We start from the raw sequence: 19,217 nt of genomic DNA, 5'->3' as shown, positions 1-19,217 counted from the left end.
GATCCGGGCAGCGGAATGAAGAATAGACTGGAGCAGGGAGAGACAGGAGGAAGGGACATCAGAGAGAAGGCTGACACAATAATCCAGCTGGGATATGTTGAGAGCCTGTACCAGTAAGATAGCCGTTTGGATGGAGCGGAAAGGGCGGAACTTGGCGATATTGTAAAGGTGAGACCAGCAGGCCTTGGTGACGGATTGGATGTGTGGGGTGAATGAGAGAGCTGAGTCAAAGATGACACCAAGGTTGTGGGCTTGAGAGACGGGAAGGATGGTCATACCATCCACAGTGACAGGGAAGTCAGGAAGAGGACCGGGCTTGGTAGGGAAGATAAGGAGCTCGGTTTTGGACATGTTGGGTTTTAGGTGGTGGGCAGACATCCAGGTGGAGACGTCTTGGAGGCAGGAGGAGATATGAGCCTGAAGGGAGGAGGAGAGGACAGGGGCGGAGATGTAGATTTGGGTGCTATCTGCATAGAGATGATAGTTGAAGCCGTGGGAGCGAATGAGTTAACCAAGAGAGTGAGTGTAAATGGAGAACGGAAGAGGGCCAAGAACTGACCCTTGAGGAACCCCTACAGTTAGAGGATGGGAGGGGGAGGAGGAGCCTGCAAAGGAGACAGAGAATGAATGGCCAGAAAGATAAGAGGAGAACCAGGACCGGACGGAGCCCGTGAAGCCAAGGTGAGATAAGGTGTGGAGGAGAAGGGGATGGTGGACAGTGTCAAAGGCAGCTGAGAGGTCGAGGAGGATTAGAATAGAGTAGAAGCCATTGGCTTTGGCAAGAAGGAGGCCATGGGTGACCTTTGAGAGGGCAGTCTCGGTAAAGTGGGGGGGACAGAAGCCAGATCGGAGGGGGTCCAGGACAGAATTGGAGTTAAGGAATTCTAGGCAGCGAGTGTAGACAACTCGTTCTAGGAGCTTGGAAAGGAAGGGTAGGAGAGAGATAGGGCAATAATTGGAAGGGGAAGTGGGGTCGAGAGAGGGTTTTTTTAGGATGGGGGAGACATGGGCATGTTTGAAGGGAGAGGGGAAGAAGCCATTGGAGAGTGAGCGGTTAAAGATAGAAGTTAAGGAGTGGAGGAGGGAAGGGGCGATGGTTTTTATAAGGTGAGCGGGAATGGTGCAGAAATGGGGGGTGATTTGGGGGAGCTCAGACCTGATTGTGGTAATTTTCGTGATGAAGTAGGTGGCCAGATCGTTGGGGGTGAGGGATGGGGGAAGGGGAGGAACAGGGGGCCTGAGGAGAGAATTAAAGGTCCGGAATAATTGGCGGGGGTGACGGGCATGGGGGTCAATAAGGGAAGAAAAGTAATAATAATAATAATGTTGGTATTTGTTAAGCGCTTACTATGTGCAGAGCAGTGTTCTAAACGCTGGGGTAGATACAGGATAATCAGGTTGTCCCAGGTGAGGATCACAGTCTTCATCCCCATTTTACAGATGAGGTAACTGAGGCCCAGAGAAGTGAAGTGACTTGCCCACAGTCACACAGCTTACAAGCGGTGGAGCCTGGATTCGAACCATGACTTCTGACTCCCAAGCCCGTGCTCTTTCCATTGAGCCACGCTGCTTCTCTAGTTTTGGCTGGCAGAGGAGAGGGCAGAGTTAAGGCAGGAAAGGATAAATTTTAAATGGATATAGCCACCCCCTTGCTTAGTATAGTGCTTGGCACATAGAGAAGCAGCCTGGACTGGAGGATAGAGCATGGGCCTGGGATTCAGAAGGTCCTGGGTTCTAATCCCAGTTTTGCCACTTATTTTTTTTTTTAATGGTGAGCATTTATTTTGTGCCAGGCACTGTACTAAGCACTGGGGTAGACACAAGCTAACTAGGTTGGACACAGTCCATGTCTCATATGGGGCTCCCAATCAATCCCCATTTTAGAGATGGGGTAACTGAGGCATAGAAAAGTTAAGTGTCTTGCCCCAGATCACACAGTAGACAAGTGATGTAGCCGGGATTAGAACCTAGGTTCTTCTGACTCTCAGGCCTGTGCTTTAACCATTAGGCCACACCTGTTCTCTCTCCAACTTTGTCTCTGAGCCCCATCTGGAACAGGGAATGTATATGATTAACCTTAGTACAGCACTTGGAACATAATAAGTGCTATACAAATGCCAGAATTATCATTATTTTTATTATTATACCATGCTCTTATCTATGATCGCAAGCAGTTACTACAGGGCCCTATGCACAGTGAGCGTTAGATTTTAGAGCCCATTACAGCCCATTAGATTTTGAGTCCAGGGTGAAATATAGACTACTCTCCCACTACTAAAATTATCTAATAATTATTACTTTAAAAATTATAATAGTGGCATTAGTGGGGTCTCTCCTCTATTAAGCATTCCGTGACTGACTTCTCACCCTATTCTCCCTCCCTTCTGCATTTCACCCCACCCCAAAGCACTTATGTACATATCTATCTTCCATGTACTGTATTATTTTTATGGTATTTGTTAATCAGTCAATCATTGGTATTTTTTGAGTGCTTACTATTTGCAGAGAGCACTGTAATAAGTGCTTAGTCTCAACCAAGCTAATCAGGTCATGTCCCATGTGGGGCACAGGGGCTTAATTCCTGTTTTACAGATGTGGTAATTGAGGCCCAGAGAAGTCAAATGACTTGCCCAAGGTCACATAGACAAGAGGCAGATCTGGGATTAGAACCCAGGTCCTTCTGACTCCCAGGCCTGTGTTCTATCCCTTAGGCCACATTGCATGAGAAGCAGCATGGCGTAGTGGATAGTGCACAGAGCTGGGATTCAGAAGGTAATGGGTTCTAAACCTAGCTCTGCCACTTGTCTGCTGTGTGACCTTGGGCAAATTACTTAACTTCTCTGCCTCAGTTACCTCATCTGTAAAATGGGGATCAAGACTGTGAGTCCCATGTGAGACAGGGACTATGTCCAACCTAATTTGCTTGCATCCACCCCTGTGCTTAGTACAGTGCCTGGCACATAGTAAGCACTTAACAAATAAACTAATTATTATTATAGAGAAGCAGCATGGCTCAGTGGAAAGGGCACGGGCTTGGGAGTCAGAGGTCATGGGTTCGAATCCCTGATCTGCCACTTGTCAGCTGTGTGGCTGTGGGCAAGTCACTTAACTTCTCTGTGCCTCAGTTATCTCATCTGTAAAATGGGGATTAAGACTGAGTCTCATGTAGGACAACCTGAATACCCTGTATCTACCCCAGCGCTTAGAACAGTGCTCTGCACTTAATAAGCACTTAATAAATACCAACATTATTTATTGTTATCATTATTTGTCATCCTTATCCTCTGGAATTTCTTTTACTGCCTGTCTCCCCTACTCGATTGTAAGCTCCATGAAGGCAGGGATTATGTCTACTAACTCTATTACAATTTCCCAAGCACTTGGTAGAGAGTTCTGCCCATAGTAAGTGCTCCCTGAATACCATTGATTGACTGATTGAGGGTTATGCTACCATAGCTTTTCTGCCTGGCTCATAAATAACTCTTTAAGGAAGACAATGAAGATAATCATAACTAACTGTGAAAATGATCATCCTGACCATATCACTGCCATGAGCGTCAATGGCACCACTCTCATTCTCATTGTTACTGTCCATCGGAATATCCTGAGAAGGCTTGTGACCCAGTGGCCAGACCACAGGCCTGAGACTCAGGGGACCCGTGTTCTAATCCAGGCTCTGCCACTTGTCTACTGTTTGACCCTGGGTAATGACTTCACTTCCCTGTGATGATGATGTTTGAGGTGCCTGTTAGGTGCTTACTATGTACCAGGCACTGTACTAAACAGTGGAGTAGATACAAGCAAATTGGGTTGGACACTGTCCCTGTCCCACATGGGGCTCACAGTCTTAATCCCCATTTTTCATATGAGGGAACTGAGACCCAGAGAAGTTAAGCGACTTGCCCAAGGTCACACAGCAGACAAATGACAGAGCTGGGATTAGAACTCAGGTCCTACTGACTCCCAGGCCTGTGCTCTACTCACTAGGCCACGCAGCTTCTCAGTCTCCTCGTATGTAAAAATGGAGATTGAATATCTATTCCCCCTCCCTTGAAATCGTGAATCAAGCAATAAATGGCATTTATTGAGCATTTGCTCTTTGCAGAGGACTGTACTAAGTGCTTGGAAACTCTATGTGGGACAGGAACTAGGTCCATTCTGAATGCATTGTATCTATCCCAGCACTTGGCCTAGTGGGTAAAGCCCAGACATGGGAGTCAAAAAGACCTGTTTTCTAATCCCAGCTCCACCATTTGTCCGCCGTGTGACCTTGAGCACATCCCTTCACTTCTTCTGTACCTCACTTCCCTCATCTGTAAATTGGGGAGGAAGGCTGTGAGCCCCATGTGGAACATGGACTGTGTCCAACCTGATTAGCTTGTATCTACTCCAGTGTTTAGAACAGTTCCTGGCACATAGTAAGCACTTAACAAAACCATAAAAAAGTAAGTGCCGAGCAAATACTATAAATGCTATAATTTTGGATTTTCTATATTCTCAAGATTCAGCTTCCCAATGGGAAGCAAATGGACCCAATCTCATCTTCCTCTGCTACTAAACTTCCTTTTCCACTGATTTTTTTTTTGTTGGCTTGTTTCTTTCCAGATCTAACTTCCCTCTGGGACAGAGCCATGGAGAAGGAGAACGATACTATGGGGACAGACTTCATTCTTCTTGGGCTGTTTAACCACACCCGGGCTCACCAAGTCCTCTTCGCCTTGGTTATGATGACCTCCATCACTTCGTTAATGGGCAATACAGCCATAATTCTCCTGATCCACAGAGATCTTCACTTGCACACCCCCATGTACTTCTTGCTTGGTCAGCTTTCAATCATGGACGTGATGCTGGTCTTCACCACCATCCCCCAAATGGCCGGTGACTTCTGGTACGGCAGGAATTCCATCTCCCTCGTTGGATGTGCCATCCAAATCTTCATCTTCCTCACTCTGGAAGGGGGCGAGTGTTTTCTGTTAGCCGCTATGGCCTATGATCGGTTCGTGGCCATTTGCTGCCCTTTACGCTATCCCGTTCTCATGAGCCCCAGGCTCTGCCTCCTCCTGGCGGTGGTCTCCTGGTTGCTTGGGGCGACAGATGGGTTGGTGCAGGCGGGGATCACCATGAGCTACCGCTTCTGCCGTTCCCGGGAAGTCAACCATTTTTTCTGTGAGGCCCCCGCTCTGGTGCTCTTGGCCTGCGACGACACTATGGTCTTTGAGTCCGTCATGTATGTCTGTTGTGTCCTAATGCTGCTGATCCCCTTCTCTGTCATCCTGGGCTCTTACGGCCTCATTCTAGAGACGATACTCCGCATGAGATCAGTGGAAGCCAAGAAGAAGGCCTTCACCACCTGCTCCTCCCATCTCAGCGTCGTTGGCCTCTTCTACGGTGCCGCCATCTATATCTACATTAGGCCCAGTTCTTACGACTCAACCGACTATGACAAGGTGGTTTCAGCCTTCTACACTATCCTCACCCCTGTGCTGAACCCCCTCATCTACAGTCTGAAGAACAGGGAGGTCCTGGGGGCCTTAAAGAGGGGTCTCACTGACTGCAGGTTCAGGAATCTGAGAGTCGAAAGGGAAGCAGCGTGACCTAGGGGTTAAGGTCTGGGCCTGGCAGTCAGAGAGGTGTGGGTTCTAATCCCTACTCCCCAACACTGTGCTGTGTGACCTTAGTCAAGTCGCTTAACTTCTCTTTATCTCAGTTACCTCAATTGCAAAATGAAGATTAAGACTGTGAGCCCCATTAGGGACAGGGACTGTGTCCAACCTGATTATCTTCTAACTAGCCCAGCTTTTAGTACAGGGCTTGGCACTGAGTAAGAGCTTAACAAATGCCACAGTTATTATTATTGTTATTGTTATTACTGGGGTCCTATGGAATTTCCTGCTTTGCTCCTTGGGAATCAGCATGGCCTAATAGAAAGAGCACGGGCTTGGGAGTCAGAGGACCTGGGTTTTAATTTTGGCTCTGCTACTTATCTGCTGGTTTGCCTTAGGCAAGTCATTTCACTTCTCTGTGCCTCAGTTACCTCATCTGTAAAATGGGGATGCAATACCTGTTTTCCCTCCTACTTAGATTGTGAGACGTGTGGGACAGGGATCTGATTATCTTGTATCTTCTCCAATGCTTAAAACAGTGTTTGACATGTAGTAAGCACTTTATAAATGTCATTATTATTATCAGTGATCTCAATTGATAGGTCAGTGGTAAATAAACGGTTTCCTTTTCACAGCATGTGATGGTCTCTTTTTTTCAAAAAAAGCATAGTATTTGTTAAACACAATGTGCCAGGCCATCTACTAAGTGCTGGGGTTAATAATAATGACGGTGATGATGATAATAATAGTATTTCTTGAGCACTTACAATATGCTAGGTACTGTATTAAGCTCTGGGGTGGATACAAGCAAATCAGGTAGGATACAGTACATGTCTCATATTTATTCATTCATTCACTCAATTGAATTTATTGCATTCTTACTGTGTGCACAACACTGTATTAAGCACTTGGGAGAGTAAAATACAACAAATAGGCATATTCCCTGCCCACAACGAGATTATATGGGGTTCACACTATTAGCCCTTATTTTACAGATGAGGTAACAGAGGCACAGAGAAGTGAAGTGACTCGCCCATGGTCTCACAGCAGATAAGTGGGAGAGTGGCTAAGCAGAGTGGAAGTGCATACGGGAATGTCCCTCTTTCTCTTGTTCCCCCCCCTTCTCTCTCTCTCTCTTTCTCATGCTCTCTATGGATAACTTTATGTTGTACTCTCTCAAGTGCTTAGTTCAGTGTTCTGAACACAGTAAGAGCTCAAAAAAACCCACCACTGATGGTGATGATGACTGATACTAGAGAAATCACTGTGGCACAACAGGACTTGAGGAAATTCAGTAGGCACAATGTACAGTGCAGAGATTTCTATTATTTATGGTATTGGTTAAGCGCTTACTATATATCAAACGCTATTCGAAGTGTTCCCGCTCATCTTATAAAAACTATTGCCCCTTCCCTCCTCCCCTCCTTAACTTCCATCTTTAACTACCCCTCCCCCATCTCCTTCCCTCCTGCTCCCAATCCTCTCCCCTACTTTCCCATCCTTCCCTGCAGTATCATCAGAGGAGATCTCCTCCCTCCTCGCAAGTGCCACCCCCTCCACCTGTGCTTCGGACCCCATTCCCGCTCACCTTATAAAAACTATAAACCCTTCCTTCCTCTACTCTTTAACTTCTATCTTTACCCATTCACTCTCCAATGGCTTCTTCCCCTCTGCCTTCAAACATGCCCATGTCTCCCCCATCCTAAAAAAACCCTCTCTTGACTCCACTGCCCCTTCCAGTTATCGTCCTATCTCCCTCCTACGCTTCCTTTCCAAACTCCTAGAATGAGTCATCTACACTCACTTTCTTGAATTCCTCAACTCCAACTCTCTCCTGGACCCCCTCCAATCTGCCTTCCTTCCCCTCCACTCCACCAAAACTGCCCTCTCAAAGGTCACCAATGATCTCCTTCTTGCCAAATCCAATAGCTCCTACTCTATCTTAATCCTCTTCGACCTCTCAGCTGCCTTTGACACTGTCCACCATCCCCTTCTCCTCAACACATTATCCAACCTTGGCTTCACAGGCTCCATCTTCTCCTGGTTCCCCTCTTATCTCTCTGGCCGTTCATTCTCTGTCTCCTTCACGGGCTCCACCTCCCCCTCCCATCCACTAACTGTAGGGCTTCCTCATGGGTCAGTTCTTGGTCCCCTTCTGTTCTCCATCTATCCTCACTCCCTTGGTGAACTCATATGCTCCCATGGCTTCAACTATCATCTCAGTGCAGATGACACCCAAATCTACATCTTATACTCTATCCTTTCTCCCTCCCTCCAGGCTTATATCTCCTCCTGCCTTCAGGACACCTCCACTTGGATGCCTGCCCACCACCTAAAACTCAACATGTCCAAGACTGAGCTCCTTATCTTCCCTCCCAAACCCTGTCCTCTTCCTGACTTTCCCAACAATGACGACGGCACTACCATCCTTCCCGTCTCAGAGGCCCTCAACCTTGGTGTCATCCTTGATTCTGCTCTCTCATTCACCCCACACATCCAATCCGTCACCAAAACCTGCCAGTTTCACCTTCACAACATTGCCAAGACCCGCCTTCCTCTCCATCTGAACTGCTACCTTGCTGGTACAATCTCTCATAATATCCCAAAACCTCCTCTCTGATCTCCTATCCTTCTGTCTCTCCCCACTTCAATATATATTTCACTCCGCTGCCTGGATTATCTTTCTACAGAAATGCTCTGGGCATGTCATTTCCCCTCCTCAAAAACCTCCAGTGGTTGCCTATCAACCTACACATAAAGCAAAAACCCCTCATTCTTGGCTTCAAAACTATCACCTTGCTCCCTCCTACCTCACCTCCATTCTCTCCTTCTATAGCCCACCCTGCATACACTCCGGTCCTCTGCCGCTCACCTCCTCAAGGTGCCTCTTTCTTGCCTCTCCTGCCATCGACCCCTGGCTCACGTTCTACCACTGACCTGAAATGCCCTCCCTCCGCACATCCGCCAAACTCTCTTCCCCTCTTCAAAGCCCTACTGAGAGCTCACCTCTTCCCGGAGGCCTTCCCAGACTGAGCCCTCCCTTTCCCTCTTCCCCTCTTCCTCTCCCCATTACCCCTGCGCCCTCCCTCTGCTCTACCCCCTTCCCCTCCCCACAGCACTTGTCTATATTTGCATATATTATTTATTACTCTAGTTTATTAATGATGTGTATCTACCTATGATTCTATTTATTTTGATGTTTTTGATGCCTGACTATTTGTTTTGTTTTGCTGTCTGTCTCCCCCTTTTAGAATGTGAGCCCATTGTTGGGCAGGGATTGTCTCTATCTGTTGACGAGTTGTACATTCCAAGCACGTGCTCTGCACACAGTAAGTGCTCAATAAATACGATTAAATGAATGAATCAAAGTTAATTAAGACAAAGTCCCTGTCTCATACAGGATTCCCAGTCTAATTTAGGAGGGAGAACAGCCATTTAATCCCCATTTTACAGATAAGATTCCTGAGGCACAAAGAAGTTAAATGACTTGCCCAAGATCACACAGCACGCAATTGGCAGAGACAGGATTATTAGGTCCTAGGTCCTTTGACTCTAGGCCCATTTTCTTTCCACTAGTCTGCTTCTCACTAGGCCACACTGCTTCTCTTGATGAATGATTAATAATGGAGATAGATGGAATAGTAACCATGTCCTAGAATTTTCTATTAATAACAAGAAAATATCGTTACGGATGTTACAATGAAAGGAAATTGCTAAATCCAGTTTTATTCATTCATTCATTTATTCATTCATTTATCTAATCATTTAATCATTTGTAGAAGCAGCGTGGCTCAGCGGAAAGAGCACGGGCTGGAGAGTCAGAGGTTGTGGATTCTAATTCCGGCTCTGCTGCTTGCCAGCTGTGTTACTTTGGGCAAGTCACTTCACTTCTCGGTGCCTCAGTTCCCTCTTCTGTAAAATGGGAATTAATATTGTGAGCCCCACGTGGAACAACCTGATCAACTTGTATCCCCCCCCCAGCGCTAGAAAAGTGCTTTGCACATAGTAAGTGCTTAACAAAATACCACCATTATTATTATTATCTGAATCAGTGTAGGTCTGGGCAGCTTAGAAAATCAGCTTTTTTCTGGGCTTTGGCTACAATGTTCTGGGGTAAGTGAAAAAAGTAGACAGGAAGCCCACTGATCTGTACTTTCTTTAAACACTTTTGATTCCTCCCTTAGGTAGAAGTTCATGAAGGCCCCATGGAGAACTGGAATCAAACCTGGACTACTGATTTTGTTTTATTAGGATTCTTTTCTTAAACACAAACTGAACTGTTCCTCTTCTCCCTCATCTTCTTCATCTTCCAAATAAGCCTCGTTCACCTTGACCCCCGCCTTCACAACCCAATGTACTTTTGGCTCAGCCAGATCTCCCACATGTTCCTTTCATTTATTCATTCATTCATTCAATAGTATTTATTGATCACTTACTGTGTGCAGAGCACTGTACTAAGTGCTTGGAATGTACAATTTGGCCACAGGTAGAGACAATCCCTGCCCAACAATGGGCTCACAGTCTAAAAGGGGGAGACAGACAGCAAAACAAAACAAGTAGTCAGGCATCAATACCATCAAAAACAAATAAATAAAATCATAGATATATACACATCATTAATAAAATAAATAGAGTAATAAATAATACATACAAAAGTACTCAAGTGTTGTGGGGAGGGGAAGGGGATAGAGCAGAGGGAGGGAGTAGGGGAAATGGGGAGGGATACATCTACACAGTTGTGCCCACAAAGACTGCCAATTTCCTCTTTGACAGGAAGTTCATGTCCTTCTTTGGCTGTGGGGTCCAGAGCTTATTCTTTCTGACCACTGCAGGAGCTGAAGGGCTTCTCTTGGCCTCCATGATGTATGACCTCTATGTGGCTATCAGTAGTCCCCTGACTTACCAGTTCTCATGAGACAGGGGAGGCGTGGGCTGATGGCTGTAGGATCTTGGCTCTCAGGGTCCATCAATTCAATCGACCACACCACGTACGCACTCCACACCCCTTACTGCAGCTCCACTTCTGCGACATCCTCGCCATGTTGCTCCCAACCTGCATGGATATCTGGGTCTATTACTATATGGTGTTTATGAGCACCACACCACCTCCTATGAACTGTGTCCTCCTATAGACTGTGGGAAGGGACTGCATCTGTTTATTGTGGCATTGTACTCTCCCATATGCTGAGAACTGTGCTCTGCACAGAGTAAGCTCTCAATAAACAGGATTGACTGAATGACCCATCCAACTGCCAATGTCTTTCTCACCATCTACCTCATGTCCTCACCCATGAGGAGGATGAAGGCCTTTGCCATGAGCTCCTCCCACCTGCCCGTGGTGATATTCTATTACACCCCATTTATCTACACCTACTGAGGCCCAGGGCCTTCTGCTTTCCCTGGGGAGGATAGGAAGTTGGCTGTGTTGTAAAACCACCCTCAGGCCCCATGCTAAACCTTATTATCTACAGCCTGAGTCAGTCAGTCAGTTAATCATATTGATTGAGTGCTTACTGTGGGCAGAGCACTGTACTAAGTGCTTGGGAGAATAGGAATACAACAATCAAACAGACTACATTATCTGTCCACAACGAGCTTATAGTTTAGAGGAACAAGGAGGTGGCAGAAGCTATAAGGAGACACCTCGACAGAATTTAGCGAGAGAAGAGGATCAGTCGATCAGCAATCTGTTTATTAGAGGATAAGCATAAGTACATAAGTGCCACTTCAGGGGTCCCTCTCCTCTAAGACATCTTCCGGGACTAAGCCCCCATTAATTTCCCCTCCGAGTTAACTCTGCACTTGGCTATGTAACCCCTTAATCTCTCCTGAGACTCACCCCAGCCCCCAGCACTGATGTAATATCCTTATTATTATTATCAGTGCCATAGAGTCATTTTCAATTCATAGTGGCTCTACGGATACATTTTCTCCAGAATGTCCTGTCTTCCTGCCATAATCCCTATAAATTTTCTCTTTCCCCTATTTGGTAATTTAATTTTAATGTCTGACTCCCCCTACCTTCATCTACCAATTCTGTCACATTTATTTCCCAACTGCTTAGTAAAATGCTCAGCACTTAGTAAGTGCTCAGTAAATACCATTGCTTAATGGGTTATGAGCACTCAAGTGAGAAGCAGCATGGCCTAAGAGAAAGAACATGGGCCTCGGAGTCAGAGGACCTGGATTCTAATACCACCTTCTACCAATTGCTTGCTAGGTGACTCTGGGCAAGTTACTTAACTTCTCCATGCCTCCCGTTCCTCATCTGTAAAATGGGGATTCATTACCTGCCTTCTCTCTTACTTAGACTGTGAGCCCCATAGGGGACACAGACTCTGTCTGACCGTACTAACTTGTACTTACCCCAGCACTTAGAACAGTGATTGACATATAGTAAGTGCTTAACGAAGGCCGAAATGATAAATGCCATTATTATTGTAAACTCCACGAGACCGAAAGCTCTTTGAAGCAAAAATTGTGTCTACCAACTCTGCTGAAAGCTCTCTCTATCACTATAGTACAGGACTTCTGCACATCAGTAAGTGCTCAACAAGTGCTCAGCAGAGATGTCCTGATATAAAATAATCAGATTGGAAGTTGACCCTGTCCTACACATCCCACATAAATGTTGTGGGAACTGAGGGGAAGGGTGAATAAAAAGGGCAAATCCAAATGCAAGGGTGACGCAGCAAGGGTGGGAGAAGAGAAATGAGGGTTTAGTGGAGAAGGCATCTTATTTAATAAGCATGTGAAGATGGGGAGAGTGGTGGTCAATTGGATATGAAGAGAGAGGGCACTCCAGGCCAGAGGAAGGTTGTGGGTGAAAGGTTGGCAGTGAGACAGATGAGATAGCAGGACAGTGAGTAAGGTTGGCATTAGGGGGAGCGAGGTATGTGGGCTGGGTTGTAGTAGAAATCAGGGGGTAAGTTAGGAGGGGCCAACGTGATTGAATGCTTTAAAGCCTATGGGTAAGTAGTTTCTATTTGATGCAGAGGTGGATGGGCAAAAAACAGTAGAGTGAATGGAATTTTTGAAGCTAAATGATTTGGGAAAATTATTGGCATGAGATAGTCACTAGAAGCAATATTTGTTTTAGGTGCTTTCTATGAGGAAAAAGCAGATTACTAAGTGCAGGGAAAAAATAACACGAGTGTGAATTGACACAATCCCTAGCCCTCAAGGAAATTTACAGTATGTGAGGACAGGAGACACATAAGGGAAGATGGAACAATCAAACACAAAAGCAACATACAAATAATAATATACGATAACTGTGATATTTGCTAAGCGTTTACTGTGTGTCAAGCACTGTATTAAGCATTGGAGTAGACACAAGACAATTGGAGTCATAAGGGCAATTTATTAAGTGCATACTTTATGCTTAGCACTGGAAAGAAACAAAGCTTGGACACAATTCTCTGTCCTCACGGGATCCACTATTTAGTTTAACTTCATTTTAGAGGTGAAAGGAAAACAGAGAACCCAAATGTCTAAGGCCTCATAGCTGGTTTAGGGGGGGAGTTTGGTTTAAACCCAGGTATCATCTGTAGAATGGGGATTGAACTGTGAGCCCCATGTGGGGCAGACCTGTGTTCAAACTGATTTGCTTGATCCACCCCAGCACTTAGTAGCAGTGCCTGGCACATAGTAAGCACTTAACAATACCTACTATCATCTCCTACACTTGCGCTTTGGATTTGCCACCTTTATTCAACCCCTCCCTCAGCTCCACACAGCACTTGATGTACACATCCATTATTTCTTAATTTGTTTGCAAGGACTGGCGTGAGAAACTAAGGGACTGGGCTTGTGTCCTTCCCTCTGGAGCCCCACCTGAAGGCTCAGGGCATGCTGGTCTAAGACCAAATAATTCCCTAACGGGACCTTGAAACAGGACAACCAAGGAACATTGGTATTTGCCAAAGAAGCTGAAGTTTCTAAGCATTGGAATGTAAAAACAACTTGAACCTTGACTGGAAGATTAATCATTGTTATGGGTACTGGTATAAAACCAAGGAGATATTGGGAAATCAATTGTTATGGGTACTGTATAAAACCAAGTGGAAATAATACTAGTCTATTGCCATGAGCCTTAGACTCGCCTGGCCCGCTCTTTCCCCCCTCTCTATTTTCTTCACTGAGCACTCATACACGCCAAATGCTGGCATTTGGCGCCCGAACACAGGGACACAAGGAGGAAGGAGTGACTCAGTGCCTTACAAACACGGAGTTCCACTGAATCACGAAGGGTAAGGGAATTTCTTATATTCACCAGGCTAACCGCGGGGATTGCCCGATCTGAAACTTTCCGCAGCAAAGGGATGGGCGCAAGTACGACTTTTAAAGATAGGGAACAGTACGTGAATTTGCTTAAGAAGGTGGTTAAGGAGAGAGGGTTGATCATCACTAAACAACAGATAGAACAATTTTTGAAATGTGTCAAGAAGTGTTGTCCATGGTTTCCGAAGGAAAGAGTTATTGATTTAGAGCAGTGGGAAGTGGTCGGAAAACAGATGAGTGAAAGATATAGACAAGAAGGCCCTAGCTCTTTCCCTGTTGCAGCTTTTTCTATACGGAATGTCTTGAAGATATGTCTTACTCCTGAGAATCAAGTACCTTTAGTTCATAAGGTCCTTTAAGGTTGATACTGCAGCAGGGCCGGATTTGCCTCCCCACCCGCCACCCCCCTCGGCCCCCAAGATATATCCCAATCTTGAAGATTTTCATTTCCCACCACCTCCGCCCGAAGTAGATTCTTCCTTTTTTAAGGAGGAAAGACAGGATTCCTGGTCTCTAGTCACAATGAAACCAAATAGCCCCACCCCATTCCAGAAGGCTATTATAACAGCCACAGAGCAAGACCAAGACATTCCTCTAGATTTTCTCACTGTTTTCCCTGTCATCGAATACCCAGACTTGCGTATACACACGGACCGACAGGCATATACATGGAGGGTCCGCGCCGCCCCATTCGGCGGTACCCCGCTGTCCTTTGACCCTTGACCCCTGGGCCTGGGGGTTGGGGTCTCCATCCCCAGAACCGGCCAGCAGAGCCACCCCACCTCCCCTCCCTTCCCACCCCTTAACTCCAGTTCCGGCCACCGCACCCCCCGAAACTTTCTGCTTTTCCACTTGGTGCGACCAGGTGGGCCTATCGCGACAGACCTCTGTAATTATGGTTTTTTAAAAAAGCAACCAATCAGCTCACATACACACTTCAAGCCTATCAGCAAATCATGGTAGTGGGAAAAACAGCTTGGTAGAAGCTGCCAGCTAAGGGAGAGACGAACTCCAGTTTTACAAAGATTTTACAAGGGCTGTCTGAACCTTTTGAACAATTTGTGAGTAGATTAACTATGGCAATATAGAGGAGTGTAGGTGATCATACGGCCGGAATTATACTGTTGAAACAACTTGCATAAGATAATTGCAATCAGGACTGCAAAAGAGCCTTGGCAGGGAATAAAAGGACTATGACAATCACTGAAATGATACGGAAGTGCCAAGATGTGGGCACTGCCTCTTTTAATGCTAATTTAATGGCTGCAGCTATGCAGCAACAAAATGCGAAGGGTACATGTTTTAATTGTGGAAAGGAAGGTCACTTTGCAAAAAATGCTGAAAGGAAAGGGAATGTTTTCCCGAAACGACCCGCCCTTCGTCAGTGTGGCCTAAGTGGCAAAAGGGAAACCACTGGGCTTCTCAGTGTCGCTCAATTTTACCAGAGAAAGAACCGCCGATATCGGGAAAACGTAAAAAGGGCCAGCCCCAGCCCCGACCAAACAATAGGGGCAGCCCTAACATTCAGTCAGGCTCGCTCAGTAGCCAAGGAGAATATCTTGTATCCCGACGCATACCGCATCTCTCTTATGCAGACCTACCAGAGCACCCCCAGGAAGCGGCAGGATTGGACCTTCCCATCGCAGTACAAGTAGTACTGACTCCAGTACTTCCTTTCCAAAATCTTAGAACGAGTCGTCTACAATCGATGCCTAGAATTCCTTAACTCCCATTCTCTCCTAGACCCCCTCCAATCTGGCTTCCGTCCCCTCCACTCTACCGAGACTGCTCTCTCTAAGGTCACCCATGACCTCCTTCTTGCCAAATCCAATGGCTCCTACTCCATTCTGATCCTCCTTGACCTCTCTGCTGCCTTTGACACTGTCGACCATCCCCTCCTCCTCCATACCTTATCTCACCTTGGCTTCACGGACTCTGTCCTCTCCTGGTTCTCCTCTTACCTCTCTGGCCGATCATTCTCGGTCTCCTACGCTGGAGCCTCCTCCCCTCCCATCCTTTAACTGTTGGAGTTCCTCAAGGGTCAGTTCTTGGCCCTCTTCTGTTCTCCATTTACACTCACTCCCTCGGTGAACTCATCCGCTCTCACGGCTTTGACTACCATCTCTACGCAGATGACACGCAGATCTACATCTCCGCCCCTGTCCTCTCCCCTCCCTTCAGGCTCGCATCTCCTCCTGCCTCCGGGACGTCTCCACCTGGATGTCGGCCCGCCACCTAAAACTCAACATGAGCAAGACTGAGCTCCTCATCTTCCCTCCAAGCCCGGTCCGCTCCCAGACTTCTCCATCACCGTGGATGGCACGACCATCCTTCCCGTCCCGCAGGCCCGCAATCTCGGTGTCATCCTTGACTCGTCCCTCTCGTTCACCCCACACATCCTATCCGTTACCAAGACCTGCCGGTTTCACCTCTACAATATCGCCAAGATCCGCCCTTTCCTCTCCACCATACGGCTACCTTACTATTACGGGCTCTCGTTATATCCCGGCTAGACTACTGTGTCAGCCTTCTCTCTGACCTCCCTTCCTCCTCTCTCGCCCCGCTCCGGTCTATTCTTCACTCTGCTGCCCGGCTCATCTTCCTGCAGAAACGATCTGGGCATGTCACTCCCCTTCTTAAACAACTCCAGTGGTTGCCTATCGACCTCCGCTCCAAACAAAAACTCCTCACTCTAGGCTTCAAGGCTCTCCATCACCTTGCCCCTTCCTACCTCTCCTCCCTTCTCTCTTTCTACCGCCCACCCCGCACGCTCCGCTCCTCTGCCGCCCACCTCCTCGCCGTCCCTCGGTCTCGCCTATCCCGCCGTCGACCCCTGGGTCACGTCCTCCCGCGGTCCTGGAACGCCCTCCCTCCTCACCTCGCCAAACTGATTCTCTTTCCCTCTTCAAAACCTTACTTAAAAATCACCTCCTCCAAGAGGCTTCCCAGACTGAGCTCCTCTTCCCCCTCTACTCCCTCTGCCATCCCCCCTTTACCTCTCCGCAGCTAAAGCCTCATTTTCCCCTTTTCCCTCTGCTCCTCCACCTCTCCCTTCCCATCCCCACAGCACTGTACTCGTCCGCTCAACGGTATATATTTTCGTTACCCTATTTATTTTGTTAATGAATTGTACATTGCCTTGATTCTATTTAGTTGCCATTGTTTTTACGAGATGTTCTTCCTCTTGATGCTGTTTAGTGCCATTGTTCTTGTCTGTCCGTCTCCCCCGATTAGACTGTAAGCCCGTCAAACGGCAGGGACTGTCTCTATCTGTTGCCGACTTGTTCATCCCAAGCGCTTAGTACAGTGCTCTGCACATAGTAAGCACTCAATAAATACTATTGAATGAACTATTGAATGAGTTCAAAAAATACCGACAGGAATCTATGGGCCTTTACCTATAGGTTTTGTGGGTTTGGTGGTAGGGAGGAGTGGTATGACCCTAAAAGGATTAAATGTAATACCCAGAGTAATTGATTCAGATTATATAGGGGAAATCTCAGTATTGGTTTATGTACATAAGGTTGTCCAGTTTCCTGAACGGACAAGAATAGTTTAATTGTTGATACTTCCTTACAAGCAGGTTGGGAAAACATGTCAGAATGTTAGAAAGGCTCAAGGATTTGGAAGCTCAGGAGATCAAGCCTTCCGGGCCCAAACAATCACTTTAGAAAGACCACAACTGACTATACTTTATTCAAGGGAAGACCTTCAGAGGATTAATAGACACAGGGGCTGACAAGTCGATTATCGCCAAAAGGCAATGGCCTCTTTCTTGGCCCCTACAGCAAGGGAGTGCCCCATTGGCAGGAATAGGAACAGTAGAAACACCCGCGCAAAGCAGCAAGTTATTAAAATGGGAAAGCAAGGGGCAACAAGGATATTTCCAACCACATATAGTTGATGGATTCCCGATCAATCTGTGGGGAAGAGATATACTCCAGCCAATGAAAGTGATGTTAACTACCGAAACCCCTTTATCATAATGGCCACTGCCCCACAACATTATGCAGAAAAAATGACATGGCTTTCAGACAAGCCTATCTGGGTGGAGCAGTAGCCGCTAACAAAAGAAAAGCTAGAGGCTCTAAAACATATTGTGAAAGAACAGTTACAAGAAGGACATATTGAGGAGACTACCAGTCCATGGAATTCTCCAGTATCTGTAATAAAAAAGAAATCAGGAAAATGGAGAATGCTTACAAATCTAAGAGCAGTAAATAACACCATGGAACCCATGGGTCCTTTACAACCAGGGTTGCCCTCTGCAGCCATGATCCCGCAAGAATGGCTGTTAATTATAATAGACCTTAAAGACTGCTTTTATTCGATCCCACTTCAAATAGAGGATCAAAAAAGATTCGCATTCTCGATCTCTTCTGTCAATGTTAGAGCCCCCGCCCAACGATATCAATGGAAGGTATTACCCCAAGGCATGAAAAATAGCCCTACTATGTGTCAAAAATTTGTTAGCCTAGCCCTAACTCCAATTAGACAAAAATATCTGAGTGCTTATATTATACACTATATGGATGATATTCTTTGCGCTCACCTCCACAATAACACACTTAATGAGCTGTTAGGCCGCTTGACCTTATCCTTGTCAGAATATGGCCTGATCATAGCACCGGACAAAGTACAGAAACAAGCACCATATAACTATCTGGGAAATATTGTGGAGAAACAGAGGGTTAAGCCTCAAAAATTACAAATACGAAAGGAGTTTTTAAAAACATTAAATGACTTTCAAAAGCTGTTGGGGGATATCAATTGGATCAGGCCCTATCTAAAGATCAACACTCTCCAATTAACTCATTTATTTTCTACTTTACGGGGAGATCCCAATCTGACCTCACCCAGAACCTTAACCTTAGAAGCTCAGAGGGAACTTGAGATTGTGGAAGAAGCAATTAGCAGTGCCACTTTAGATCGAATACATGAACAAGACATCCAGGGTAGTATACTTTCTACTCCAGGGACACCTACCACAGCCTTACCTCAAAAGAAATGCATACTAGAATGGTGCCATATGACACACCAAATCCCTAACTCTTTAATAACATATCCTACAGTGGTAGCACTATTAATTCAGAAATTGGTCAGAAGGAGTATTTGGCTGACGGGAAGAAGTCCTACTATTATTCATCAGCCATACACCCAAACTCAACTCACTCGATTAATACAGAATGATCCTGAATGGCAGATAGTAATCTCCTCGTTCTCAGGTTACTTGGACTCTCATCATATGGAAAACCCCATTTTACAATTCATGGAACCATACTCATGGATTTTCCTGAAAGTTACCCTTATCTCTCCAATTCCCCAAGCAGA

The 19,217-nt window shown here is 46.2% G+C and overlaps 2 protein-coding genes and 1 pseudogene across 2 annotated transcripts in view; 2 read left to right on the top strand and 1 right to left on the bottom strand.

The window, feature by feature from the left end:
- Positions 1 to 4,631: 4,631 nt before the first annotated feature.
- Positions 4,632 to 5,594, top strand: LOC100088918 (olfactory receptor 2T33-like). The gene has a single exon (XM_001511608.3). The coding sequence runs from the start codon at positions 4,632 to 4,634 to the stop codon at positions 5,592 to 5,594; it is 963 nt and encodes a 320-aa protein (XP_001511658.3).
- A 3,642-nt stretch (positions 5,595 to 9,236) lies between these two features.
- Positions 9,237 to 10,735, top strand: LOC114808876 (annotated as a pseudogene).
- A 7,754-nt stretch (positions 10,736 to 18,489) lies between these two features.
- LOC100087681 (vomeronasal type-2 receptor 26-like) overlaps positions 18,490 to 19,217 on the bottom strand; it is a 4,174-nt gene continuing 3,446 nt past the window's right edge. The window contains exon 3 of the mRNA XM_029057132.1: positions 18,490 to 18,549. Within this exon, the coding sequence (XP_028912965.1) occupies positions 18,490 to 18,549 (60 nt within the window). The remainder of the gene's footprint in view (positions 18,550 to 19,217) is intronic.

Source organism: Ornithorhynchus anatinus, unplaced genomic scaffold (assembly GCF_004115215.2).
Source record: "Ornithorhynchus anatinus isolate Pmale09 unplaced genomic scaffold, mOrnAna1.pri.v4 scaffold_344_arrow_ctg1, whole genome shotgun sequence".
Lineage (NCBI taxonomy): Eukaryota > Metazoa > Chordata > Mammalia > Monotremata > Ornithorhynchidae > Ornithorhynchus > Ornithorhynchus anatinus.
Note: the sequence above shows the minus strand (reverse complement) of the source record. Positions and strands in the feature narration are given on the sequence as shown.

Coding starts and splice junctions, on each gene's coding strand:
- LOC100088918 (XM_001511608.3), top strand. CDS start 4,632: ATGGAGAAGGAGAACGATACTATGGGGACAGACTTCATTCTTCTTGGG.